This window comes from Takifugu rubripes, chromosome 11 (genome assembly GCF_901000725.2).
Source record: "Takifugu rubripes chromosome 11, fTakRub1.2, whole genome shotgun sequence".
In the NCBI taxonomy this organism is placed as follows: Eukaryota; Metazoa; Chordata; class Actinopteri; order Tetraodontiformes; family Tetraodontidae; genus Takifugu; species Takifugu rubripes.
The window spans coordinates 2,978,938-3,006,825 of NC_042295.1; the positions used below are offsets into that span (position 1 = coordinate 2,978,938).

At 42.8% G+C, this 27,888-nt stretch overlaps 5 protein-coding genes and 2 non-coding genes across 8 annotated transcripts; 1 reads left to right on the top strand and 6 right to left on the bottom strand.

Annotated features, from left to right (window-relative positions):
* Positions 1-607: 607 nt before the first annotated feature.
* Positions 608-8,440, bottom strand: LOC105417027 (uncharacterized). The gene is made up of 5 exons (XM_029844127.1): positions 7,084-8,440; positions 6,424-6,889; positions 5,817-6,147; positions 1,450-1,472; positions 608-1,179 (listed from the first exon to the last, which is right to left on the bottom strand). The coding sequence occupies exons 1-5, from the start codon at positions 7,130-7,132 to the stop codon at positions 825-827; spliced, it is 1,224 nt and encodes a 407-aa protein (XP_029699987.1). The 5' UTR covers positions 7,133-8,440; the 3' UTR covers positions 608-824.
* LOC101061647 (F-box only protein 50-like) lies at positions 2,575-4,757 on the top strand. Its single transcript, XM_003968234.3, has 6 exons — positions 2,575-2,983; positions 3,370-3,450; positions 3,545-3,641; positions 3,751-3,846; positions 4,306-4,444; positions 4,527-4,757. The coding sequence occupies exons 1-6, from the start codon at positions 2,842-2,844 to the stop codon at positions 4,671-4,673; spliced, it is 702 nt and encodes a 233-aa protein (XP_003968283.1). The 5' UTR covers positions 2,575-2,841; the 3' UTR covers positions 4,674-4,757.
* A 119-nt stretch (positions 8,441-8,559) lies between the features above and the next one.
* On the bottom strand, positions 8,560-10,210 carry kctd14 (potassium channel tetramerization domain containing 14). Of its 2 annotated transcripts, none has more exons than XM_003968233.3 (4): positions 10,058-10,210; positions 9,334-9,558; positions 9,131-9,265; positions 8,560-9,023 (listed from the first exon to the last, which is right to left on the bottom strand). In XM_003968233.3, the coding sequence occupies exons 1-4, from the start codon at positions 10,109-10,111 to the stop codon at positions 8,712-8,714; spliced, it is 726 nt and encodes a 241-aa protein (XP_003968282.2). In that variant the 5' UTR covers positions 10,112-10,210; the 3' UTR covers positions 8,560-8,711. The 2 variants fall into 2 exon arrangements, with proteins under 2 accessions (XP_003968282.2, XP_011606499.2); XM_011608197.2 differs by lacking the exon at positions 10,058-10,210 and adding an exon at positions 9,919-10,057.
* A 516-nt stretch (positions 10,211-10,726) lies between these two features.
* rps3 (ribosomal protein S3) lies at positions 10,727-14,371 on the bottom strand. The gene is made up of 7 exons (XM_003968218.3): positions 14,259-14,371; positions 13,510-13,640; positions 13,327-13,420; positions 13,149-13,243; positions 12,073-12,260; positions 11,523-11,726; positions 10,727-10,804 (listed from the first exon to the last, which is right to left on the bottom strand). Exons 1-6 carry the CDS (start codon positions 14,286-14,288, stop codon positions 11,527-11,529), a joined length of 738 nt encoding a protein of 245 aa, XP_003968267.1. The 5' UTR covers positions 14,289-14,371; the 3' UTR covers positions 10,727-10,804; positions 11,523-11,526.
* Positions 11,310-11,455, bottom strand: LOC115251602 (small nucleolar RNA SNORD15). The gene has a single exon (XR_003890145.1). It is a non-coding gene; the product is annotated as a small nucleolar RNA SNORD15 (small nucleolar RNA).
* Positions 12,389-12,538, bottom strand: LOC115251603 (small nucleolar RNA SNORD15). The gene has a single exon (XR_003890146.1). It is a non-coding gene; the product is annotated as a small nucleolar RNA SNORD15 (small nucleolar RNA).
* A 500-nt stretch (positions 14,372-14,871) lies between the features above and the next one.
* capn5a (calpain 5a) lies at positions 14,872-26,947 on the bottom strand. The gene is made up of 13 exons (XM_003968232.3): positions 26,793-26,947; positions 25,176-25,335; positions 23,701-23,832; positions 19,511-19,713; positions 19,137-19,329; positions 18,858-19,051; positions 18,463-18,540; positions 17,791-17,986; positions 17,583-17,705; positions 17,239-17,435; positions 16,998-17,119; positions 16,659-16,795; positions 14,872-16,582 (listed from the first exon to the last, which is right to left on the bottom strand). The coding sequence occupies exons 2-13, from the start codon at positions 25,329-25,331 to the stop codon at positions 16,406-16,408; spliced, it is 1,908 nt and encodes a 635-aa protein (XP_003968281.2). The 5' UTR covers positions 25,332-25,335; positions 26,793-26,947; the 3' UTR covers positions 14,872-16,405.
* Positions 26,948-27,888: the final 941 nt, after the last annotated feature.

Below are 27,888 nucleotides of genomic sequence, written 5' to 3' on the forward strand. Positions count from 1 at the left end.
AAAGATAGACTCTGACCCAGGTGCATACGGCTCCTCCAAAACTGGTAGATCTGGTAGAGAGGTTAAATGTCCGTCCGGTGTCCTCAATGAGTGTTTAGCAATTTTTTTTAAAGGAAAAGATTTTCAGTTTGCTCTGCGAAGCCCTCAATTGTAACACATACATTTTAAGTTTTTCACACTTACTCGCCACAAATGGTAATTCCCACACATGAAGATGTATTATGTAACACCAATATTGGTATATGACATAGGGCCAACCTCCTCCAACTCCTCAGCAGATCAAAAAATAACATACAGCTACATATCAGCCAATCCGGGTAAGATACGGTTCAGCTGACCGCAATAATGTTACCGGAGAGGAGTCACGCACGACGGGATTGCCTTTTCCTAATTCGGGAGGGGGTCCACGACCTACTAGTTTACCACTGTTCTAGAATGATTTTTTCCCCTCCATAATTCAAACTTTATTAAATGAAGATGGTTTAAACAAAAATACAAAAAGGTTAGCAAAGTCAGTACCATATATGTGTATGTTATTGGACATGTTGGGCTCACACAAAATAAAGCATTAATTCACATTGTTAACTGCAGCACAATAGTCCTGATGACCCCAAACCATTCTGAGTTGATTTCACAGTCAAATAAGATTTATCATTATTATCATATTAAAATCCTTTTACACACATTTACTGTCACCACTAATAATCAGAATAAAAGTTCATCATTTTTGTTATTGCTTTGTTTTCAATTACTCTGCAAGATACATTTTCGTTCAGGTAGATTAAAAAAAGTTTTCTTTTATGTTACATCAGTTTAGAAATACTTCAAAGCCCCACAGAAGTAGTAACTGTCTGGAGGTGGTCTGCTGCAGAGGTTCTGACTCTGTTCTTCTCCTTCCTCCATGTAAACACTCCCACTGTGACCAGGACGATGGTCACAACCACACACAGCAGAATGCGAGCCATGGGCAGTTGAAAAGGACACTTGGGGAGAGCCGAAAAAATTAAACTCTTGCCAAATAAAGAACTTTCAAACAGAAAAGTAGACCTGAAGTCTAGAAACACCGCGGCAGTCTCTTCTCTGGTAGTCACTTGACACCTCCACTTCCTGTTGTTGTCCGCAGTCTCCAGGTTTGTTACCAGGGTGATGTTGCAACGAGTGTTTCTAATCAGCCTCAACCTGCACAAGGACAGGGATAAAGCTTTGTGATACCTTCAGAAATGTTTAGAGCTGAATAATACAACTGAGGCAATCAATCAACCAACTAACCCTAACCAACCAACCAACTCATCCATCCATCCATCCATCCATCCATCCATCCATCCATCCATCCATCCATCATATTAGTAATAGAAGTAGTGATGGTGGTAGGAGCAGTAATGGCAGTGATGCTCTGAGTGTGTGTGTGTGTGTGTGTGTGTGTGTGTGTGGTGGGGGGTAACAGCGAACCTGTTGTCGCAACTATGTTGCAACTACGGAATACCAGAAATACTATTAAATACTTTTATTGTGTAATTTTTGAGCCGGCACTGGCTAACTATGACTGGTATCCAGGACACAAGGTCAGGAATCAGATGGTAGTAGACCTCACAAAAATGATGTAAATGGCTTGGTGAAGAATACAGGAACATGCAGAGGTAGGAACACACATTGTCTACATCCTCTATAGATGAGGTCAGGTGAAGGAGATGAGTGACTGCACAGTAGTGAGTGTTGCTAGTCAGTATAGAATGGTAGCGTGTAGAATGCCTTTATGGTAGGGAAGAGTAGGAGAATATACAGAGTGTCATGAGTGTCAGAGTCCCTGCATCTCTAGCACCTTTAAGGAAATTGAACCCATGGTCATGTTGCATTTTTAGAAAATAAACAACAAAAAACATGAGGATGACTATCAATTAGTCCGAACATACTTTTTTGCCTCACATAATGGTATGTTTTTGTTAAATATTCATATTCAAATGTTTCAAGGTTTACGTTAAAAAAAATGTATGCCCCATTTCAAAGAATTAAGGAACAAATCACCCCAGATAGAAGTAAGTTTTTGTGCCAAACCTTCCTCAATATAAATGAAGAAAATTCTCAAGCAGTCCAAATTTACGTTCTCTTGTTCCAAACCTATGATGTTATAAATAAAATGACCACAAGAGGAAGGTATTTTTTATATGACGTAGAGAAGTGAGAGTTGTTTAACAGATTTTTTTGTTGATGACATTTTTTAAAATTCGCAAATTATAATACCTTCAAATACGTGCTATCACGACTCCAACATATTGTAAGGAATGGATCAACCAGTTTTTTCAGCCTCCTGCACACAGGATACGCCCCTATCGCTGCTGGACCAATCACAGAACAGCATATTACACGTTGGCTCTGTTAGGATCCCTTTGATTGGCCGAAGGTCTTTTCAGTCCCCAGCTGACTTCCAGGCACCAGAATCTATATTATTTAAAAAGAAGGTAACTTAAAGTTGAATAAATAAATAAATAAATGAAAGACACTTACTTCAACAGTGAATCTGATTTTATTGAATAATTTTTGCATGTTCTTCATGCCTAAAACAATGCAGCTCCTTTCCGCAGGAGTCAACTGGTGACGCCAGTACTGACATATTATTAAGTTAGATTGGTACCTTAAAAATAAAATGGAAAACAACTGCAGGACTCAAAGGGAAGTTTGTAGCTAAACAAACAAAAAATCTCCTACACGGGACGTGTTTAAAGATTTCCGGTTACCGTAGTTGCAACATAGTTGGATCGGGGTGTGGTGACCACACAAAGTTAAATCGTAATCCTGACGGGCTTGCTGTATCTAATCAGTGTGTTTGCTGGGATCTGCGGCACCATGTCGGACGCGGAATGGAAGAACAGATGTGGATCAGAATGGGGACTGCTGGGTGCACCAATGCCCGACGGACTGGACTGGAAATCCGTGTATGAAGCCAAACCGTTTGGGAGAAATCTCCTACGGAATCCTTCACCTTTCGGTACCTCAAGCCTATTTTCTTTTTAAATAGCCTATTAAAGCCTGCGAGCAGAAGAGGTGTGCTATAACTTTTAATGAACCTATAGATAGTTGATAATGTATAGATAATTTTCGCTCTTCTGCCCTCAGGAAAGTGGTCTATTACTATTGCCAAATATTGCTTTAATGAATCACAAAATTGTTTATACAGTACTCATCAAGTATTGTACTTAAGTACTTATATTTCTCCAGCGGCATATGGAATAACGTCCTACTTCCGTGTTCGATAGGGAGTTTTTTTTCCCCCAGAATTCAAGCTTTATTAAATCCATATAGCTACAAAAATACAAAGATAGATAGATCGATCGATCGATCAGTGTAAATTACCTCTGCCTTTGTTTTCCTAAGGTTTGAGCAAAGACATTCCTCTACCTGAGCCGGATTTACCTGATGAGCCCGATTTTGGACCACCACGGTTCCAGCCCGATGGTGAGGAGAAGGACAAATCATTCTTTTTTAAACTGAAAAAAAAAAAGCAGGATGTATGCTAATGATTTTGTGCACGTGTCTGCCTTGATTTCAGAGGATTTCAGCGGTTGGACCACAAACACAGAGGTCCTCCCCTATGATAGAAGTGGTATCCCAGCAGGTGCCGTGGTCTGTCAGTTGCCTCAGTACAGGTAGGTAGTAACATAATAACTATACTTGTATACCTCCCATTAAATAAATCATGGTAGTGGTTTTGGGGGATGTAATTTGATCAGTCTAGTGACTGTGCTTTCCTCCCAGCTGGTTTTCTTTGGAGCAACTCGTGGATCTGAAGGCAGAGGGATTGTGGGAGGAACTGCTGGATAATTTCCAGCCTGAGATACATATCCAAGACTGGTAAATCAATGAGCACATTCTTTATATACTCTAAGCTATTGGCCTCCTTATGAATTTCTTCTCTTTGTAATTTTAATGTGTTACTTTACTATAGAAACTGTAAGTGAACATAAAATGCACCATTTGGAGGAAAAAAAAAAAAAAAATCATTCTAGCCATTGAAGCCGAAGGGTTATTTCAAAGCTTCAGCACCCAAAAACAATTGCTGAATAGACTTAATAACCAGTTGTTCCACCTTTGGCAACAATAACAGCAGTTAGGCGTTTCAGTAAGTTGAGCAACTGACAATGGGTCGTTCATGTCGCCAGGAAGGAAATTTGCAAGATTTGAAGCCACAGTGGTAGATTTTTTTCAACATGAATGTCTGTTTACAGTCAATTCACAGCATCAAACCCAGATTTTGAGTCTGACTTAAAGCTTGGCGAAACCAAACCAACCAAAAACAAATATTTCTGTCAGGTATGAGGAGAGTCAGCTACATGATTCCATCTACCAGCTGCAAGTTAAATTACTTGGTGCAGACAAAAGCACAGTGATCTCAGAGTACACCACCAGCCCCACTGAGGACCGTTCACGCTACTCGCGTGCCTGGAAGGAGGTGAGTCTTCTACCCACCTCCTCTCACATCAGAAGTCTTCCTGCACTCTGTAATTTCTCTCATTCTCTGTGTTTGCTTGCAGGTGTCTCATGTGTTCTGCAGCTACGGACCAGGAGTGAGATATGTCCACTTCCTCCACAAACTGAAGAACATGTTCTTGAATGGCTTCTACAAAACCATGTTCACCAACAGCACTGTGGTTGTCAGACCAAGTAACTCGTGCTCCTAAACTAAACCCTAATCAGGAAACTGCCATGGAGTTTTTGATGGCATATTAATTAAAATTATGAAATTATTTTGTCACTTTGTGTAATTTGAGGCTGTCGTTCAGTGTGTGTTCTTCGTAACTGCATTTCTTTTTGCGATCCTCTTTCAATATGGTTTTATAACCTCTAAATATAGATTTATAATAAATAATAATATCAAGCAATTTTAAAAACATGGGCCTAGATTTGGTGAGTCAATATAATGCCTCTATAGATGAAGAGATACCTTTAGATTTAGAATATTATACTGAAAAACTGCAAGCATTCATAGCAAGGCAATTAAAGTTAGTAAGTAAAGTGCAGTTCTCTGTATAGAGATAGGAACATAACACCATTCAACTATAAAGATAGACTCTGACCCAGGTGCAGACGGCTCCTCCAAAACTGGTAGATCTGGTAGAGAGGTTAAATGTCCGTCCGGTGTCCTCAATGAGTGTTTAGCAATTTTTTTTAAAGGAAAAGATTTTCAGTTTGCTCTGCGAAGCCCTCAATTGTAACACATACATTTTAAGTTTTTCACACTTACTCGCCACAAATGGTAATTCCCACACATGAAGATGTATTATGTAACACCAATATTGGTATATGACATAGGGCCAACCTCCTCCAACTCCTCAGCAGATCAAAAAATAACATACAGCTACATATCAGCCAATCCGGGTAAGATACGGTTCAGCTGACCGCAATAATACCAGTTTACCACTGTTCTAGAATGATTTTTTTCCCCTCCACAATTCAAACTTTATTAAATGAAGATGGCTTAAACAAAAATACAAAAAGGTTAGCAAAGTCAGTACCATATATGTGTATGTTATTGGACATGTTGGGCTCACACAAAATAAAGCATTAATTCACATTGTTAACTGCAGCACAATAGTCCTGATGACCCCAAACCACTGAGTTGATTTCACAGTCAAATAAGATTTATCATTATTATCATACATTTACTGTCACCACTAATAATCAGAATAAAAAATCATCATTTTTGTTATTGCTTTGTTTTCAATTACTCTGCAAGATACATTTTCGTTCAGGTAGATTGAAAAAAGTTTTCTTTTATGTTACATCAGTTTAGAAATACTTCAAAGCCCCACAGAAGTAGTTACTGTCTGGAGGTGGTCTGCTGCAGAGGTTCTGACTATGTTCTTCTCCTTCCTCCATGTAAACACTCCCACTGTGACCAGGACGATGGTCACAACCACACACAGCAGAATGCGAGCCATGGGCAGTTGAAAAGGACACTTGGGGAGAGCCGAAAAAATTAAACTCTTGCCAAATAAAGAACTTTCAAACAGAAAAGTAGACCTGAAGTCTAGAAACACCGCGGCAGTCTCTTCTCTGGTAGTCACTTGACACCTCCACTTCCTGTTGTTGTCCGCAGTCTCCAGGTTTGTTACCAGGGTGATGTTGCAACGAGTGTTTCTAATCAGCCTCAACCTGCACAAGGACAGGGATAAAGCTTTGTGATACCTTCAGAAATGTTTAGAGCTGAATAATACAACTGAGGCAATCAATCAATTAGTCAATCAATCAATCAACCAACTAACCCTAACCAACCAACCAACTCATCCATCCATCCATCCATCCATCCATCCATCCATCCATCCATCCATCATATTAGTAATAGAAGTAGTGATGGTGGTAGGAGCAGTAATGGCAGTGATGCTCTGAGTGTGTGTGTGTGTGTGTGTGTGGTGGGGGGTAACGGCGAACCTGTTGTCACTGGGCAGTGTTGTTCCATCTCCAGACACCCAGCTGAGGTTGAACATGGAGAGGGACCTGCAGTTTCCAGCATTATAGTAGGTGAAGAGGATGCAGCTGAGACTGAGGTTTCCTCCTGGCTGCAGGCTTGTGATGGTGGACGGCGACGAGATGGTGAGGAGGGACACGTAAAATGTGATGATGTTGCGTCCGTTGATGGCGCAGGAGTAAGACGCGGCATCTTCCTCCCGGAGGTCTCGGAGGCTGACGGAGCAGTTCGATGTGAAGGAAATGCGGTTGGTCTGCTGGGATTCAGGCCCTGCTCGATCGAGCTGCACAGGCAACCACGAGCCACCATTTGTGAAGAAGGTCCAGGAGACAGCAGAGCAGTCTGGAAGAAGCAGGTCGCCGCAGGGAAGGAGCAAGTTTCCTCCAATCCTGCCGTACACAAACACTGCATCTCCGTTACTTTTAACACCTAAAACGTAAAGTCGGTCAGTTAGTCGTGGCTCCCAAACGGCTCCAAACCACCACTCTCTTCACTGTTGGACTAAAGGGTAAATTCAAACAGTGCTTCTTTCACCAAAAGTATCGTCAGCCACTGTTAGGGAAAGTTCTAATCAAACCAGAAAGGTGAAATAGCCTCTTTTTATAGTGAAGAATAAAGCATACCTGATGTCAAACAGATCAGTAGAGCAGCCAGCCAGGATTTAACGCCCATTGTGGTTTCTTCTGTAGCAGCTCATCGGTCGGCTGGCTTTTTCTCCCTCTGTGCACAGCTTACGCCATTTCCTGTGAGATCTGAGACCTAAGAACAATCTTATGAGTATACAGGAATAGTTACGTTTAACTATTTAATAAATGGGTGACACGACTGTAGCCTTTTCTTTTATGTTCCACTATAATTCTGTTGAGGGAAAATAAGAAATCAGACGCTTGTATGAGTGGACAGAGCTGTTCAATCAACATTTGGACCCACAGCTTCAGCAGCTGTTAAGATGTGCTTAAAATACATTTTTAAATGCTGCTATGGATCCTCAAGAGACACATTTATATTTTAACGAGTGCAGCAGAATCGAAAGGCTAAACTGACTAATTATAACTGAGGTGTGGAATTAATTTCTTATGATTAGATTCAACTGCTAATTATTAAGAATGAGACAATTTTGCTGAAAGAATGAATCTTTCCTTGATGTCCTAAATACATACAAGGTAGTTAAAACAACCAAATATGCTGAATCTAGATATATGCGACAATCATTTGTTTCGACATACTGATGAGAAGACCAATATGACTAAAAAAGTTTGCCATTTCATGTTTTCATTGCGATCAAAGGTGTTTCCAAGGTGACCTTTTTATGCATCAGAACGTGGGCAAAGGTCGGAATTCACCATTGAGCAACTCTTGTCCATGGGGGGTTTTTAAAGGAAGTGCGTTGATATCTTGCGGTGAGATTTATACGTTAATGAATTTGAAAGTGGTAGAGAATCCTCTTTTAGAGGTTATTGCACATTGTTCGGCAGGGATCACAGTCAGAATTATTTTTTTCCACTCGATCATGCTGGATAAATTGCAGGACGCCTCATCTGAAGGATTGTTCTGCAACACTCTGTGCGCATCACTGCTTATAGTTGTTTTTCCTCCGCTCATTAGACAGGAAGATGCGTGGTACAACGGTGCAAAATAATGCTGAACTTGCTGCTCTGGTCTCCGTTGACACCATTTTTCACCACCTGCTTCCTTCTGTCACGAGCATGGACCCTCGGTGCTCTGCTTTTCTAACTGTAACCACCTTTCCACAATATATTACAGTTTATAAAGATATCAAATATGGTTTATAAAATCACTAACCTGCACAACAGATAGGTAAAGTGCAGAAAAACCAGCCATATATTCAGTTAAAGGTCTAAAGATATACACGATGCTTTCATTTCTACAATAAAAAAACTGAAAAACCAGGTGAAAGGTGCAACAGCAGGAGTAAATATGTGTGATCATGTGAGATCTGGAACTAAAAGGCTCCTTTGTTTCCATCACTCAGTAAATGCAAATAGATCCCGAGCTGAGTTTTGAGATAATTTTTCTCGCTGTTGCATGATCCCAGAGGTCTTGGCCTCTTTACTAATAATAATTATTTAGTCGCCATGATTACTCACATTTAATGGTATCATATCAATGGTATCAAATTTCATGATTTATTTGTGACCATGAAATCATCTCATACAAGAAAGTGCTTTAACCTCCCTTCGTTCTATACGAATCATTATAAAATCGTGAGCCGAGAAAAGCGACCACGACCTCACCACCACGTGAAAATGACTTTGTAGAAAAAGTCGTAGCTCCGGGACAAGAAGCTTTTCTCTGTGGTGTGAGATCTGATGCTCAACGTGTAACCCTGCTTCTCTATGTCCATCTTTATGCAGTCCAGCAGGTCTTGGACTGACGGACTGGCCTTCCAGGGCCCAAAGGTCACCACAGACTCCTTATCTGCTTCCAGGCTGCTGATGGCGTTCTCGTGGACATTCAAATCTTCCTCTGTTCGCAGCACACAGATCATGATGGTGGACTGGCGCGCAGCCACGGCCTCAGCTCTGGCAATACGGATCAGGACCTGGAATGAAATGGTGATCTAAAAGCTTTGACAGCCAACATGATGCATGTTGTGTTTGGAACCAATAACCATTGAACGTGAATAAAACCACGGTCCATCTATCTGACCTCGATGTTTTCTCTGTAATGTGGCAGCCTTGACAGGAACTGTTGTCGTCCCACCAGCTCTCCAAACAGCTGAGGGGTCTCTTCCAAATGCTTGATCAGTGGCCTGATGTTGTAGTACACCGCCTCTGCGTGGACCTACACACCGCCACAAACATGTCCATTGGTGTAGGCCTGTGATAAACATTTCCACGTGGAGAACCTACCTCCCGGATGTCCTCTGTGGGCAGCAGGTCTGACCTCAGGAACTCCAGGATGGCCCCAAATTGTCGGCCATCGCGGTCGATGAAGTATCGTCCCTCTGCATCCGTGGGTAGTTTGGATTGTCCCCTGAAGAGCTCAGCCATTTTGGAGTCAGGGTATTTCCTGAGCGTGCCCAGGGAGGTGGTGTAGAAATGACCCCCAACATTTAACTGCACCACCAGCGAGAGCTGAAAGGGGCAAAATTACGCTATGTCGTGTGACTAAAAAACCCCCCAAATTTCATCTATTGGTTAAATGAGTAACACCAAGCACTTTATTGTCTTTAAAATTAGGATTCTACATATTGGATTCTGCTTTGCCTTCCTTAAATTAAATAGTTTTCATGTAAGGAGCATACTGGACTGGACAGGCAAATCTACCAAGTTTCCATTATCTTCTATATAACTAGTTTTGTATACTAAACCAGATATTTACACCGTTATCAGCTGTAGACACTCAACATAAACCTGCATTTTAAAAATAAAAAAAAGGTTAAATAAACGTGTAAAGCCTTGCTATGCGTAAACACACTTTGGTAGTTTAATTACTTGAGACAGTGACTGAAGTTGCTAGTGTTAGCTCGTCAACGCCGCATCCACCTGTTCACTCAGGTAGCAACCTTGCTAACTTCGCCCTGGTTACTGCTTGATGGCTCAAATTATGGTGATAAGGTGTCTTTCTGCTTACTGGAGCCGAGTGGACCGAGATCTTTTCCGACGTTTTGTAGCCCGGCAGACTCATCTCAACTTGTTGTGGCGGCGAGCCTCGTCCAGGTGAGGGGGCGTGGCCGAAGCCGGATCTAGTCGTGACGTCACCCTGACGCGCGCAGACTCCAAAACCACCATTCGTGCACAAGTGGGGCTTATTTTAAATTAAATGCAGCACAACCTTGGATCATTTGCACGTGTAAACTGAAAGGTCGTTTATTTTAACAAATATTCAACATTTTCATAATTAAAAATAACCTGAATATCGGGTCTAGACTGACTCAATGTATTTGAGAATTTAACATTGAAAACTACTTGAGTCTGGATTTAAGGCTCTGCAGGGAACCAACACCCCCAATAAAAGTGCCATCAATTATCCAGAGACTCCACTTGTTCCCATCTTTGGTGCACAAACCAGTGGTGGACAATCTTGCCCCGAGGAAGCCGAAATAATGCTTTGGTTGCCACGACAGCCAGATCTGTTGTACGGTCCCCTCAAAAACCTGATGGTGCTAAAACATGAAGCTGCTCTCCAGCTCAGCCCCACCAGCACCACTTCATGGCTACTTTGAGTCATTCTCGTCACTCTTGGCATCCAACCACGTTACCTTTTATTTACTGAAGGTGATGGAGACAAAGTTAACAGCGCTTGGGCATTTTCCAGATTTTATTGTTTTTGTACACAAAAAACAGAAGGTCTTGTTGCCAGCTGGTGATGAATCAAGACCTGTGAACAGAAAAGATGCACTTTAGAAGGAAGTGTGTGTTTTATGTTGTAGTCCACAGGACTGCAGGTTAAATTCTGCTACATTTGAACAAGCGTTGGTGCTGGAAACATTAAATAGAAGTGACTTTCATGGGTGCCTCCAACACTGGGATGTACAAGGAAATGAGGCTAAATATAAGTTCTTTCAAAACCCGTTTGTTGTGTGATCATCTTAATCAGTCTCAAGTTTTAACTGCTGTTTGAGATAGAAGTTGCAGTTTTTACTTGTATTGAACAAATATGTGATCTGAACCCATCACGTAACTTAAAGCACAACGTTTAAACATTTTAAAGTACAACTGAACCATGTCTCTTGTATGTCGTCACCATTTGGCATGATTATTGATGAAATTGGTCACGTGAATGCACCCTTTACATAATCCCAGTTATTAGGGGCTAAAATAACTAGCCAGCTAGGTTTTTGCTGCAATGAATTGCTGTCTGGTGAGATCTTTACACTTCAAGCCCTTCTCAGACAAATGCCTCTATGTCTTCAAGAGAAAAAGACCCTGAACTGAGGAACTGGAACAGAACCACAGAACGTAGAGCTGAACCAGCAACCCCCAGAACAAGACGGCTTTGTTCCGACTCGTCATCGTATCATCACTGAAGGGACGCAACCAAAACCCTCTAGTGTTTGTGTTTACATCCTAACATAACCATAACACAGGTGACATACCCGATTATGCAGTGGGTACAGGTGCTCCTTGGGGCATGACTGGCACCTCTGGCTTGGCGCCCTTCTGCTCAGAAATTGGTGTGGTGGGAAGGATCTCCTCCTTTGGCTCCACGATGCTGACATGGTCAGGGAGGGGCTTCTTGGGTCCGATCTTACCAGTGGGGTCCCAGGGCAGCATGATCTTAACCTTGATGCCCAGCACACCTATGGAGGACCCATCAGCAGTTAGCTGGGTCAGAGTACAGGTTCATGGCCTGAACATACTTCCATAGTATGGAAACATTACTGAAGCTGGTGAAACCGTCTATATCAGGAAAAATGCGGCACATTATCCACTGTTTAAATACCTTTTGGAACCACGGACTCACATCATAGTAAATGCTGCATTGAAATCTTTTGAGCATGTGTGTATTAAAGTTTAGTCCACTTAAAGAATCAATGTACACAGACGTGCTGGTCAAGTTTTGCTGAATAAAAACATCTAATTCCAGATACTTGGGTCAGAATGTGCGTGTTTTGCCGATGTTAAGGTTGCTGCTGGTGAACTCACCCTGCCTCAGCAGGACGTGGCGGACCGCTGTGTCGACGTAATAGTTGACTGGGTCTCCACTGTGGATCATCAGGCCGTCGACGAACTTCATGGACTTGGCTCTCTGACCCCTCAGCTTACCAGACACCACGACCTCACAGCCTTTGGCGCCGCTCTCCATGATGAACCTCAGAACACCATAGCACGCCCTGTAAAAGTGTAGAGCCATTTGATGTTGATGTTTGGTGGAATGTGTCAAGAATTAAAATGGACTTTTTGTCTCCCGTGATTTCTTTTGAAACGGAACCACCAAACAGGCACCATCTACCATCTTAACCCTTCTCAGACAAATGCCTCAGTGTCTTCAAATGAAGAGGACGACCCACTCTGAAGAACTGGTAGAAACCCACAGAACGTGGACCTGAACCAGTGACCGACAGAAGCAGGATCTGTCCTATTCCGACTCGTCATCTTATCTTCACCGAAGGGAAAAGAACCTTTACTGAACACAAGTCCCAAGTTCATTCGGGCCAACACACAACAAATTCGAACACCCGGACCAGTCTTTTCCTTTGTTCCCCCCCCCCCCACACTCTGTCAACCTACTCCCACAATACAGGCCCATACTGAGTGACACAGTGGACAGAAGGGACTTTTTATTTTAAACTTTAGTCACTTGTGATTCATGATTTCCCCTTTCTTGGTCTGGTTATTTCTAATACTCCAAGTAATAGTTATGTAAATTACAATCATGCAGGGAATATTTAAAGCTTCAACTCCAGTTTAGCGGGGAGATTTGATGGTCTGATGAGGAAATAAAAAACAGAGCTCAATTCTCTCACTTAAAAACTAAAAGCTGCTAATAAACTAGAATTATATAGGAAACAAAGCTCCGTCAATTAGCTCTGTCCTTTAAAGTAATGATAACCCCATGTTGTTACACAATGTGCGAAGTGTGTCGTGATGAGTGCAACCAAAACAGCAGTTCAATCAGCAGCTTAAGAAAACCCAGCACCTTCCATAAATGAGGGGAAAAGTCTACAGCCAGGGCACCTGAAGTTATTCACCATAAATTAGCTGCAGTGTTCCATGCTTACCTACGCACAGCCAGGCCTCCCAGCAACTTGTAGCGCAAGGACTCTGCCTGGGCAATGGCACACAGACCACGAGTCGCAACCTTCTCAGCGTACAGCTGACGTGAGCGGAACCACACAAGGAACATTAGTCAAATATACAATAAAATATATAATACAATCCCAGTCCCAAATCATTTACCTCGACGCTGCCCTCTGGGAAGCCAAACCTCTTCTGGACCACAGCGGTCAACTCTCTGATCCTTCGGCCCTTCTCTCCCAGCACATTCTGGGTCCTGGAGACAGTTAAATGGACAGCAAACAAAGCTATAACCATAATAACATGTACAAAAAATGCTGTGGATCAACTGCAAATGATAATTACCTTGTAGCCAGGATGATGATTTCAGTCCTGGTTGGTGTCACACGTACCTCCACCCCAGAGTATCCATCCTCAGCAAGCTCACGAGTCAGGAACTCGTTCAGCTCGGCCTTGAAGATGCCATCTGAGACAAACTGAGGGAGTAGGTAGGGGTGAGCTACACAGGTCAGATCATGACCTACAAACCTGAGCACATTTCTGCTGGGAAGTCTCAGAGAATAGATTTCAGTGGGGATCATCAGCAGTCTTCACTCAATGAATGGTTTGTTTCAGTGAAGCCTAAATAACCCTGATTCCTCCCACAATGTATTTGGCGAAACGAACTAAACAAGTGCTCTCGTCACCTAAATATGCCTTAAAGCCGAGTGTAGCCGCAACTCGCTGTAGCTCCATGTTCATTTCTCTACGGAGCTGATGCATCAACGAGACAACCGCTGGCAGCCCGGCACATGCGTTAAAATGTCAACTACTAAAATAATTCATAGCCAACAATATACGGTTTGCGAAAACTGCTTATGCAACACACGTGTAAGTAGTCAGTCACATCCCGGCCCCTTAGCTAGGTTCAGCCATGTTAACTGTCCAAATGAGACATAGCCGACAGCATCTGGTATGATCCTCAACGAGGTGGAGACGGACAAGCGCCAATGACATAAAAGTGGACCGTAAGATACTTTATCTTAACCGACCCGGCTCCATTTTACTATAATCTGCACGTCTGTTTACAAAAAACGAGTTTATGCAATGCTAACCTTCCTCTTCTTGGAGATTTGCACCGCCATCTTCCGATAGGCCGTAGACAGGAAAGGACGTTAAACGGATACGGAAATGAATTTATACAAAAATTGCACTTCCTGTTACGTATTACAAGCATGGCGGGAGCAGTAGTTTTTACATATAGGGCTTGATTAGTAATAGTTACAGAAAAAAGAGCACATAAACCGTATTTTAAAATGGTAAGTGAAAGTTGACTGTGATCATAATATCACTTATGTGATATAATATCATACAGATTCAATTTGTGTAACAACAACAAGGATAATAATAATAATAATAGTAATAATAACAGTTAATAATAATAATAATAATAATAATAATAATAATAATAACGGTTAAGTTTCTTCTTTCTCTTTATGCCCTGCTTGGCCAACAGACAGACAATTGCTGGCACAAACAGCTGCTTTTGAAAGCATCAGTGGGGCATTCAAACTGTAGTAACACCATATAACTGCATTTTATTTGTATGGAGGTTAATAATTTAATTCACTTATGAGTTTTAATAACATTAAGCACATAAACACCTAAAGTAAGCATCACTGAACTTTTAAAATGTTCAAAGACAGACTTCACACCAACAGCACAGACTACTTTCTCCAATAGTGGTTTATTGATTGAAATGTTTCATTGGTATAGCACATTTCAACAAGGCAAAACAAAATGCTTTATAGAATTAATGGAAGACACATAGAGGTGATAAAATAAACAGTAAAAAAAGAAAATTAGATTAAAAAAAGGCATGCATAAAAAAGGCATAAACTGTTTCCTGAACCTTTGATCAATTAATAAATGATAAAATTTCAGGTACATCACTTCATAAGTACTAAAAAGTCATGTATAGAACTGTAAACAATATTTACATGCTTCATATCATTTGCAGCACAGTCTCACCCATGACTGTACATCATTCTGTAAACAGACCCTAAAGACAGCCAGACTATCAGGTTTCCTTAAGTTGCTCTTTTATTCATGTCCTCTGATCTCCACAGAATAGCTGGATGTGTAAACTCAGATTCCAAAACCTAAACCCTCCAAACAAAACACTAGGGCACAGTTTAGTGGTCAATCTATCATTTAGTAAACTTGTACTGAAACTCCAAAGAAAGCTGCCCAATCAAGCAGGGTGGTCACCGCGGTGATTCCCGTTCAGAAGGTTTGACTTCAATGGGAACTACATAAATACATTTGTCAAAGTTTCTATTAATGTACTTAAATTAATGCCTTTAGGTTCATGATATTTCTGATGGATGTTGTTGGATGTCTGATGCTGTTAAGTCTAAAATATTAGTGTTGAAAAGTTATATCACTCCCCCGATTTTAAGCTTACAAATACAGGAACATTCTCTAGAGTATGAAGGGAAAAATCTCAATAATATTAATGAATTTATGTTAAATCTACAAATGGTATCTGCCTGTTTTCATATCGCATCGAATTACTAAGTCGAAAATGAGTCCCTATAGTTGATTAAGGTTTGAAAGATATCTATTAAAATGTATTAAAACAGGAATACATTTATTAGTGAATGGACAGAAAAAATATATAACTGATGTTTGTATGATGTAATCTCAAGTGTATATCAAAGTAAAACTCTTATTTATCATTGAAAAAAGACCTGACGTTGTTGCACATTAAAGAAATACCAGCAAACATGTTGGAATCTAATTTTTCGAAATTAATTCAAATTTTATCCCCAAATTATGACCAATCCATCATCACAAATAAAGGGGCAAAAAATCCCATCTAAAATCCAACTGAGCATAAATCAGAATTTAGAAGACGCGTCAGTACTGGGATTAAAGAAATACCTAGTTTAAATGCAGGAAAACAACGTCACGGGTTTGGCTCCGACATAGAAAGAAAACTGTATACTATTTACCAACAGCAGTTGCTAAATAAATGTAGTTTAGTAAAAGTATTACAAAATTTGCCTCTAAATTAAGGGTCATGGAGGTTTGACATATTTGAAATACTTGAGTATACATGTGTTGCTCTCACATTAGGAAGAAACAGCATTTTGTATTGTTGAAGGTGAAATTATTACATTTTAAAATAATCTTTTTAAGGTTTTCCTTCCTTTCTTATACTCCCAACGGACACTGTAATCATCCCTGACCAGTTGGTTCAAATGTTGGTGAGAACCGTGCTGGTTACTATGGCAACGGAGAGGGTTCCAGGGAGGTCGTTGTCACGGCGATCGCCCTTGTCTCTCAGGTGGAGCATTTGCTGGAACTCACCCGGCTCTGCAGGCAGTGTCACCTGACCCAGGAAGGAGTCCTTCAGCGCGTTGTGATTGTAGATCTAAAAGAAAAGTGAGGAATAATTTTTAAAAAAGTTACATGGAGGTCTGCCAACACAAACACACACACACACACACCTTGATGCTGACTGGCTGGTTGGATTTCTTCCTATAGAAAAGTCCCTTGGTGTCAAAGTTTGGACTGCGCGTGTTTTTATGGACTGGAGAGCGAACTTTCTCCCCTTCGCAACAGATCACAGCGTAGGGGTCTGACGCTGGAAAACAAGATGTCACGTCAGTATAAGGAAGGGTGTGCTGCAGCAGTTAGAAAAAGCACAAAAGGGTTCAGAGAGAACTTATGAGGGTTTATGAAGTTCTATTTTATTTCCATTTTCTGTTGTGGCCAACCAGTGTTTAATATAAAATAATTATGAGAAACCAAATCTAATTATTCTTTGTTGATAGTGTTGCCTGTACCTCCATCTGAGTCCTGCCCTGCGAGTCCATTGGCCTTTAGAACATGGACCTGAGTAACCAGAGAGGGAAATCCACACAACCCAGACCAGCACGTTTGTGGAGGCTCGTCTACTGTCAGCTCTCTAAAAGAGAGGGGAGGGTGACACGAATGTGGCTTTGGTGTCAACGTTGCAGCAGATTTAAGAGAAACTTGCAGACCAGTGACTCAGGACAAACTGAAAGCGACCCTGTGGAAGCGTACTTGCAGTGAGAGGGCACGTCTGTGAAGACGCGCAGCAGGAATTCTCCCTCCAAGCCAGGCTCAAAGGTTGTGGGTATGATGACGTAGCGCCCCTCCGTCAGGTCAATGCGAGTGAACACCGATCTCGAGTTGATGTAGACGCTCCCGCCAACCTTCTGCTGGGTGACGTGCATGCGGTAGATCCGGTTCAGCTCCACCTGAATACAGAGAAACCAGTGCCATTAAATATGCCCGGCAGCACCGAAGCTCCCTGTCAGGGTCCAAGCTATTCTGACAAATATACACTTGCATGTGAAAACTAATTAAAATTATTTTTTTTACTAAGAGAGAGAGAAGATATTAACCTTATGGATGTCAAAACCTATAGCGAGGTTCTCTCCTCGCCCCTCTCTCAGCGTGGCTCTGCGGTCTTTCTGCTGCAGACAGATCAGAACCTCGTCCTCTGGTTTGGTCACGTCAAATATATACTGCAACACAGAAAAAAATATTTAGTTAAAATATTTATTTGCACCCATAGGAGCTGTGGTGAGAAGATGAGAAGTGAAATGACACCTGTGGGTTCTGTAAGAAGGAGCTCCTGTTGTTGACGCAGCCTCCAGCTCGGTTGAGAAGCGGGTCGTCGTGGCGGCGCCAGGAGCCCCTCATCATGACCTCCTCCCATGTCTTATGGACGCTCAGGTAGGACGTGTTGATGAGACGGCACAGGATGAGGTCCGTGAAGTTAGCAACAAAGTCGTCAAACGTCATCCTGCAGAAAGAGAAAAATTCAGTTTAAAAAAAAATTCTAAAAAGAGAAAAAGAATGACACCAATTTAATGAATCTGAGGCAAATTTCCCCGATTGTTCTGTTTAACTTTGGCAACTTAGAGCTGCAAACAATTTCGGCCATCTGTGAATATGTGAGGCGTTTGATTACCACCCTGCTATACAGATTGCTGCCACCAGGGGGCAGTAGCAGCCAATGATTTTTAGTGTACGCGACACCACCCCCCCCCACCCATAACCATCCATGCGTGGTACCTAAACTTTTGCTGCAGGCTTTTCTTTGTCTTTTACATTATGAACGTGACAGAAAGGGAAAAAGTCTCCCACTATTGATTTTTAGCCATATCAGGCAACGTATGGGTGATGTCATTCCTTGTGCCTCAACTTAGACCAAATAAAAATAAACCACTTTTTTTCAGATAACCCCAACTACTTTACAGCAACATTTTATAAACATACCAGAACTCTCCATCATCCTGCACAGTGACTCCGATCCGTTCTCTCTCACTCTTACTGACTTTCTTCCATTCTTCAGAGCTGCAGACAGAGACAGATAGACAGACAGACACATTAGTCAAATTTTTCTTTTAGGTTATATACTGATCAAGGTGTTTGACTTCAGTCAACAAGCTAAAATAGAAAAAGCTCAACTAATCTGTTTGTTCAGCTTAAAACAGCTGCCAAAAATCACACCAAAAAGACATTAAAGGGAAAAGAGTGTGGACAATGTTGGACCCATCAGCTTGTCCCAAAACAATGATCTCAGCTTTTGCTTCAGGTCTTTGTCTTGTGGTCCAGCAGGTGGACTCAGCTGAATATCATAGCTACTCCTGGAGCATCTGATGAGGCTTTACCCGTCGCTCCAGGCTCCGTTCCACTCTCTCTGACCCCAGGGGTTCCTCATCCGGATCATGGTAAGTTTGTCTGACTTGAAGTAAGCCATCAGGCCATGGCCCAGCCTCACTCTGCGCACGTCGGTCACTGCATAGGCGTGGCCTTTCACCAGGCCACAGTCCAGCCTGGCCTCCATCTCTGCAGCACTGCTTGCCTGAAACGAGGCAGCGGGTGGTATTCAGCTGCCTCCAGGGGACTCCAAATATGCTTTTTGTTATTCGTGAAATGATAAAACTCACTCGGATCGAGCAGCTGATGAGGCCGCCTCTGTCGTGGACTTTCAGGACCCTCTCAAACAGCTCATTCCGTTTCTCTCCATCTTCTTTGAAATCACTCTCCACTAAGTCCATTGGCTCCGACACGCCGCCGGTGAAATCCACAAGAGCGTCGGCAGTGTTGCCTCCATCCAGGGCCTCATAGCATCCAGACATCCTAGACAGCACACAGCAGACGCAGGTGTGTCAGCTACAAATGAGACCAGGACCCCCTGCAGTGGCCACCGACCGCACCTTTACAATATGGGTTCGTTTTGGGATATAAACTTTGAAAGAACAGAGCTTAATGCAGCTCAGCTCAACTCAAAAATGTGGACAAACAATACAGAACGTCTTACTTTGCATAGGCCTTCTCCACCAGGGCGCTCCAGAACTCATTGCTATCATTGGAGTGACAGTAGATGAGGTTTCCATTAGCTGTGGGCAGCCTGTCATCGATCACCACGTCCACCCACTCTCCAAAACGCCAGAATCGGAAGTGAAAAATGCCAGCATAGGGTTTGTTTTCTTCCCACTCCTGGTCCTTCCAGTCAGGAATCACCTGTAGGGTAAAAGGGAAATGCAAGAGTTAATTGAGCCTCCGCTTTGTCAAAACTTGGGTTTTATATCAAGAGTGGATTTTAGCCACAAATATATTCAGATCCTAATTTCCCTACTTTGAGGGTGGAGCTGAGTTGGAAGGTTTCTGGTTAAAATCTGATGTACAACTGGAGCAGGAGACATGCTGGGACATTTTGGGCCCTTCTGAAGTGTCCTTGAGCAAAGCGCTAATCCCCTAAAATGCCCAGAGTGCCCGTCGAGGGCAGCTTACTCACTCTGACACCTCTCCCTTCATGGCTGCACGTGTTCACTCTATGTTCATGCGTGTAACAAAATAGAGGGTGGCAGCAGCAATTACCCCACTGTGGGACTAATAAAGGAGCCTTCTTCTTCTACATGTTTAATTTGCATGACTAAGTGAGCACAACTGACACGTTAACAGGAGAATTCATTCACATCCTGTTCCAGTCCCCAATGGCAGCACATTAATGACATCGCCTGTCTGTCCGTCTCAGAGATACTAAAAGTCAGTAAGAGCGATAGAGCAAGAGAGAGAGAAGCTAATGATCGTGAATAAGGAAAGTTATATAAATAAACCCCACAAGCCCTCAGGAAACTCCCAAAGTTCCCTTTTGTACGTCATCCGTGTATCCCGTTGCCTAGCAAACTCACACATCCGCTGCCACCTTAACACCTTGAATAAAGCTTTAATAAAGAAAGAATCTTTATCGGAAAGTCGTAGGTTCAGAACCAAGGTGAACGTTCTAACGCGAAGTCGACGGAGCGATGAAATGACGGTCTGGCCGACGAGGCTTTCCGGCTGAATGCGTCCAACATTCATGCTAATCAATGAGTCCCAAACCAAAGCTCCCTGTGGGCACGTGTGGGACGGACTGTTACGCTGCTACAGACAGGAGGATGACATACAGGTCTAAAAAAAGCAGAGAGGAGAGAGAGGGAGAGAGGGGAGGACTCCACATCATAGTCCACCAGAGCTCAATTCATCACAGCATCTGCAGGCAGCACGTCCTTCCTCTGATCGACGCAGGAGTACACCCTCAGAGCGGGACATGGATGATGCCGAGGCTCGCTCAGACGCCACGCTGCTGGAATTTAAAGAAGACCGGGCACTAACTGAGGTGAGACTTCCACTTTCACACTCCCATCACGTGTGTTGACGACAACATTTAACTTGCAGAATGGCGATTTTTCTGCTCCCGTTTTGCCGTCACTTGCTAACAAAAGCCAATATTCGGACTATTTCGGCTTTACCTGCAACGCTGCTGTATAAACACATCATCTGGGGTGAAATTAGAATTCTTAGTAAGTTTAAAAATCCCCCCACTGTTTGCAGCCGTGGCCAGGATGGCGGCAAATCAGAGGCCCGCCATTAACACATTGATGATCAATACCTCTAACACAGCCAACACGCAGTCAATGAGACAGAAAAGCATGAATCTCCATGGTGACTTTATACTTTTTAATGAATAAAAAACAACCAAGAGCGGCGGTAAATGTCCTTTACGTTACTTTTAACGTGTTCCCGTACAGATGATGCGCCTACGGGTGTCGTCTCTGCAGCGCTCGGGACAGAAGCGCCAGGACGGCGAGCGCCTCCTCCTCCCGCACGAAGCCGTGTATCGGCTGGACTTCCCCACCCAGAAGCTGAAATTCTCGCGGTGGTACTTCTCCCTCGGCGGCTACGGCCGCGTCACCATCACCGGCATCTGCCAACTCTGGACCCCCGACCTCACCCACCTGATGACCCGGCAGCTGCTGGAGCCCATCGGGACGTTCTGGCGGAATGCCGACGACCCAGAAGATTCCCCGCTCAAATGGCTGGAGGCAGACATGCAGGAGTTCGGCGAAAGGATCGCCGAACTCGCCAAAGTCAGGAAGGTCATGTATTTTCTGTTTGCCTTCAAGGATGGGGCGGAGGCGGCAAACCTGAGCTGCTCGGTGGACTTCACGGCAGACTGACTCTTTACTCTCTGATAGTTAATGTCGTCTCCCGTGACGGTCTACAGTAGTCTGCTTCATGTCCCACCTTGCATTAGAGCTGAATGGAGGGTTTTTGCACAATAAAAGAGATCCACCATTTCAAATATTTCCTTTCCGACACTTTTTTTTCGTGTAACGGTCTCGTGTGCGATTCGGCGGTTGTCGCTGCGACTTCGCTGCCACGTCAGAACGACCCGTCAGCACTTTTCGGAGCAGAAGTTCCACAACACAAAGCTCTCAGGCCAAGGACAAAGACAGATTTTATGTTCTAAAAGAAACCCCCGCCCAGGGACACGAACGGCAACTTTTGTAAAGGCCAGCGCTGTTTCGCTACGTTAACTTTGCTTCTAAAGTCATTAAACTCACAGAGTATCGAATCATCACACAACGCAGGACTATCGGCCTGACACAAAATCAATCGCTCTATTAAATCCTGACAGGAAACCGCCCGTGTTGTCACGGGTGCTGGTTTGCTTCCCTACGGGAGGAGAGGTGGGAGGAGGGGGGTAGTGTATAATATATGATATTAAATGTCCTTCAAGGATCAGATGATTCATGGCGTCTCCCCCACGACCTTACAAGTACACCAAGGAGAAGAAGAAGAACCTTTGTAAAAAATAATTGATCTAGATCCCGTGGTACGCTCCTCCTTCCTCAAAGGGAAACATTGTGTCCACATTGTCATATAATCTTTTTTTTTTTTAAAGGCTGCCACTAGTTTCCCCCTTAAAAGTTGCACTGAAGCTTTGACGAACTGTTTTAGAAGGAGAAAGAAACACTTTGCAAAGAGCTTTTTTTGAAGGTTTTTGGTGCATCTCATCAACCTGATTGATCTACTCATTGTTTTTTCTTTTCACACTTTTCACATTCATGCTCAACAGCTGCAATCGAATGACCCCCAATTTGTTCTGGAAGTATCCTGACTTGTCAGTGACTGTCAGTCATCATCAGGGTGAAAACAGCTGTTGGTCCCAGAAGCAGACAGATTACAAAAGAAGTTTGCTTCATTTTAAATCCAATACAGCTGCAGCCCAAATATGCAATATTCAGGCTTTGTTGAAACACTGACTTTCCTCTTTTTGCTCTAACTGGCAGTAAGAGAGTGCTGGAACAGCCTCAACTGGTGGTTCAATTGAAACTGTGGAGACCCGGACCAGCAGGACCGGACACCAGTATGGCCCAAAAATGCTCCTACAGGTCCTGAAAACAAAACCTCTTGGTCAAAAGTCACAACTCACCCGCGAGGAGTCACACAGGTTTTAAAATGGGGAATGCTGGTGCATGTTAGGCAACTGGTTGCTCCACTGGGCCGACACCAGTTTCCCATCAGCTGATGGAAAACAGAGAGCTGCAGATCCTCTGGGATCCCACAGGTGAGCCGAGGTAATGATCAGTAGGGACACACACGCACGCACACACACGTTTAAAATTAGCTCATCCAACTGCCTTTATTAAAAAACATCAATAAAAAGGTTTATTAGTAATCCCTCACGGACGACTGTATTTGTATCATATAGAAATGCGCATGAAGACAGATCCAGTGACACTTGGGGAGGTTGTAGTCAGCAGGTTGTGGACACGAGTTGGAAAGTTTGGATCAATAAAGTGAGGCTGCAAACAGCTAATGGAAATATTTGAGTAGTACTAAATGTCCCAATATGAGTGTGTGTAGATGGAACACACACATCCTGAGTCCTAGACCACATTCACCACGAGGGTGTCTGCATGCGACCGTGCACGTGTGTGTGTTGCAATGAGCAAAAGAAACAAGATTTACAGTTCTCATATTGTTAATCTTGGGTAAACACACACCCAGTACACACACACACTCACACAGGACCTACTTGATACATATAGAGCTGCTGTTTTGTATACTATAATACTGTGCGCTCACAGAGCAGAACCAACTAAAGTGTGAGGCAGAAATGACGTTAAACGAGGCTCCTGTTTGTGTGTGTGTGTGTGTGTGTGTGTATGTGTTGTTCACCTTTTGCCACAGAGCCTCCCTGGAAGCCAGACTGGAGCAGGCAGCCACAAACCAGCAGTTCCCCAGCTGACCTTGGTGCAAGTCATGCGCGCTGATACCATCCACGAACAGGTGAGGGTCGCCGCACAGCTCCTAAAAGAGCAGAGATGACATCATTCTCCTTGCACGGTTATGAGTTACAACAATTTTATTTCGACCGTATTCAACAATTCAACCAGAATCAGACTGTATTGGCGGGGCGGTGACAGAACAGAAGGACCCTTCATGGGAAAACCCAGATGTAGAATTGGATCCTAGATAAGTGAAGCAAAGGAAACCACAGAGCAAATGAGAGGCAGCCCATCAGGCCAGCAGCCAAATGACTGGGTGGGTAGAAACCAGTGGCTCACACACCCAGCTGGAGCACTAACCACATGAGCTCACTTTTATCTGAAAAATAACATAAATTCACAATCATTTCAACGACTTCTTTTTGCCCTGTAAATGATGTTAAGTGCACATTAAAAGCTAAAATATCAGGCCATCTACCCTGAAGTGAGTGATCAAAACAGGACTCGCTGTTGTGTAACTTTCCAGTTATTCATGTGGTCCGCCAATCCACAGGAATTTGGTTTTTTGCATTTCACAATAAACACTGCATGAAAGATCGCTCACGGAGACACTTGGATTATTCTGGGATTACGTGTTCAGAATGCCCTTTTTTAAATTTGACATGAAGTTCCATCACAAACACGTTGCCAGGGAAGGCAGAGCATTTGAAAAACACCACATCTCCAATTTTAACTTGTCTAAACATTTTTTTTACCCGATTACTGAGATATTTAGAAGATCTGTGACTAAACTGTGACTTATTTTACCCCAGATAAACCCATCAGATTCCTCCCACAGCTGAGTCAAGAACTCTTTCTGAATTCTTTCCTCCTCCCCTACACCACAAATCAATAAAGTGGATTTGAGCCTTTTAAGTTGTCTCATTAATAAATAACTCAACAGATCAATAACGGGCAGCAGGTTTCGCCTGTTGTGTCTTCCTGGTGCTTCTGAGAGCAGCAAATGAACCAACCAATCTGCTTAAAATGTACATTAGAATGAAATTATCGTTTATAAAAACAACCAGTTTTATCATCCGAGTCTTCATTGGGTTTCATTCCTACTTATTTTAGTTTATGAAATCTAAAGCATGCGTGTGCGCTGGATTTAATCCCCGTCTGCAGTAAAGAGACAGAAACATGCACAACGATGCCCCGTTATATTCATAAAATGATTAAATGAGATCATGAGAATGTGAATTTAGCAGCAGTTTTTCCCATAAATAACGGTGAATTCTTAAGATTTCTAATACAGTATAAGACCCAAAATCAGACCCAATCCCCGTTTCTTCAGGGCAAAGGGTGGCTAAAGTTGCCAGGACTATTACGGTGTCCCTTTTAAAGGGCTGTGCAGTGTTGGAGGGGTCCACAGGTGTTTCTACTCACCTTGGGCCTTTTCCAGGTGACTCTGCCGATGCGGTTGCTCTGGTAGAACAGAGACTGATCTGCTGCTGGAAACAGGGGATCCTCAAACAAACGCCCGGTCTGCTGGCACTGCCGCCTCAGCGTGGAGAACGACTGGCCCTCGTATGGAATCACCATCCTCCTGAGGACCACACCGGCGAGCTGTTTATGCTTTCTTTGGTGTTCTGTTTACATTCTTCCATCATCTCTCGGCTGCATTTATGCATGGATAACATGGATGGACGGATTAATAGGCCAGAGCTGAAACCTACACGCCAATGTTGTGCATTTGTGAAACGCATATTATGTCTCATATACACGCACAGAGATGTGCACCATATAAACAGGTTATGGTTTCCTCTGGTCATGCGACAGGATAATAAACACAAATGGATATTTGAGAAGCAAATACGCAATGACAACCAGCCAAACTTCAACATAGAGGTTAGTTTACTTAATTTAAACCCTTAAAAAAAAACCTGTTTTATTTCATTTTTGTGTTGAATCACGCATCGTATGCACATGCGCCCATACTGCAGATCAGCACCGAATCCTTTAATCAGATTACTCCCCAGCTCGTAATTCTATCAATGTCAATTACAAGTGGTCAAATACAGTGAACAGGCCAGTGTGTGCGGCTTCATTATCATATACAACATGCATAAAAGGGAACTTGCTGAACTCTCTGGCTGCAGAATGGGAGATTGTGTTTTTAAACCGTAACTTTACACCCTGCGGAATCAGGTCTGCACTTTATTTTAGTCAAGATTTAGTAAAGATTATGCGGGCTTCATGCCCCCGAGTGCACTTTTTCCTCAAACGCAACTCTCCAGGGGAGTAAAACCATCGAATTGAGTCGTAAACATGCATTTTTATCAGCAAGGACGCAGGCTGGAGCAGCCGCGCGTGGGTGTGGTCACATGTGAGCGGCCAACAGACGTACATTTAAAAAAGGACGTGAAGTCTGTCATAAATATATATGCGCTACTTTCAGATGACGTGGCGACAGTACTTACAACCTAAATTAAAACCTATTGTAGAGACAACTTTGCCAGATTTTGGTCTAGTTCACGCTGTGTAAAGCTATTGACGTTTTGTACGCACCACACCGGAACTTACGTACCGTTTTCAAAATAAACGTAGCGACATCCTTGAAGCCCACTCAGTATAAATCTACAAATTAGCATTTTCATTTTCCAGGCAGTAAACGCATTTAATTAAAGTCACCCTTGTCAACCTTTGAGTTGGAAAGAAACAACTACGCGTAAAAATCTCATTTTTCTTGAACCTTTTCGGCATACCTTTAAGTTGAAGGTCCTGAGCGGAAGCGTCTTGAATGTTTTCACATTTTTTGATTGAAGACGACAAAAAGAAACCACAATCTTGTGATTATTATTACAAATATTTTTAGATTAATGGTCGCCTTGTCGTGTTTTCCCCCCATACATTTTCACTCGAGAAGTGATTTTATTTGTCGAACGACGGTTTGATGTTGTAAATTGTATCATGTTCACGTGAACTGGTTTAACTTTTCGTTTGAAAACATTTAAACAAGCTGAGCCATTTAAGGAGGAAATAACGCAATAAATAGAAGTTTACCTGGAGGTTTATATGCAGTCTGGGCTCTGAGGTTCTTATGTCGCAGGTTTGAGTCCCGGAGGCTCAGATCGCGGCTTCTACCAGGTCTCCTGGTGGCTGCTTCCGTCCTTCTGTGAGAACATCCCAGAACTTCCATCAGCCACAAGTGTGTTTCTGTCTTTCAAAAGAGGCGGAGAGAGGATGCATCTCCAAAAACTCCAGTTAGAGTTAATAAATGGCTTTTCAGTCTCCAGATTCGTGATCACTTCATAAGCTCGTGTCAAACTGTGGTAAAATGAACAAATAAATAATAATTCCACAATCAAGTTAAGCAAAAGAAGGGTGTTGATGTGTTTGTGTGTAAACAGACCCGCTGAAGGAGAACTGATCTCTGGGTGGAAACAAGGTAGGTTGAGACCCCAAGGAAGACGGGACAATCACAGATGAGGAAAAGCAAGTAAACAAAACACCAATAAGGCAAACACACCAAACATTAAACCACACATTCTGCTCCCGCCACAAGCGTTCTTTCTTTCTGTTATTTCCTGATTCCATCTAGGTCAATCTGCCCACGTTTTCACCTGGAACCTTGACAACTGCCCAATACAGATATCTTAATTGCATCTCACAAAACTGAAACACACCCATTGGTTAAATAAGAGGTGAGGTCTGGTCCTTTCAACAATCAGCTGTTATGCATGTTCTGTTTGTGAAGTCAAAATACCAGGACTGCTTTGGACGCACCCTGCGTTGACCTCGATTGTGCTCCCAGGATGGTGAGCTTTATTTGTTAAAACAGGGCCCCCATGGCTTTGGAGAGATGGCCTTTTTCAACCACTGCTAATGTGGCAACTTCCAGAGCAACAGAACTCCATGAAACAGAAACAGCAAAACTGAAGCTAATCCAAAGCTAATATCAGTCCATTATTCTCTGAAATGATAATAAAAATAAAGTGAAGTCTGTAAAAAAAAAGAAAAGATGGAGGCACAATTGTGCACAAAACATTGTCTTGCATCAAACTTCTCTACTAAACGATCATGTGTTATGAGTAAATCTCGGAATGATTGCGTTTTTGTTTAATATTTATGACGGCTCAGTTTTTAAATCCACTACTCT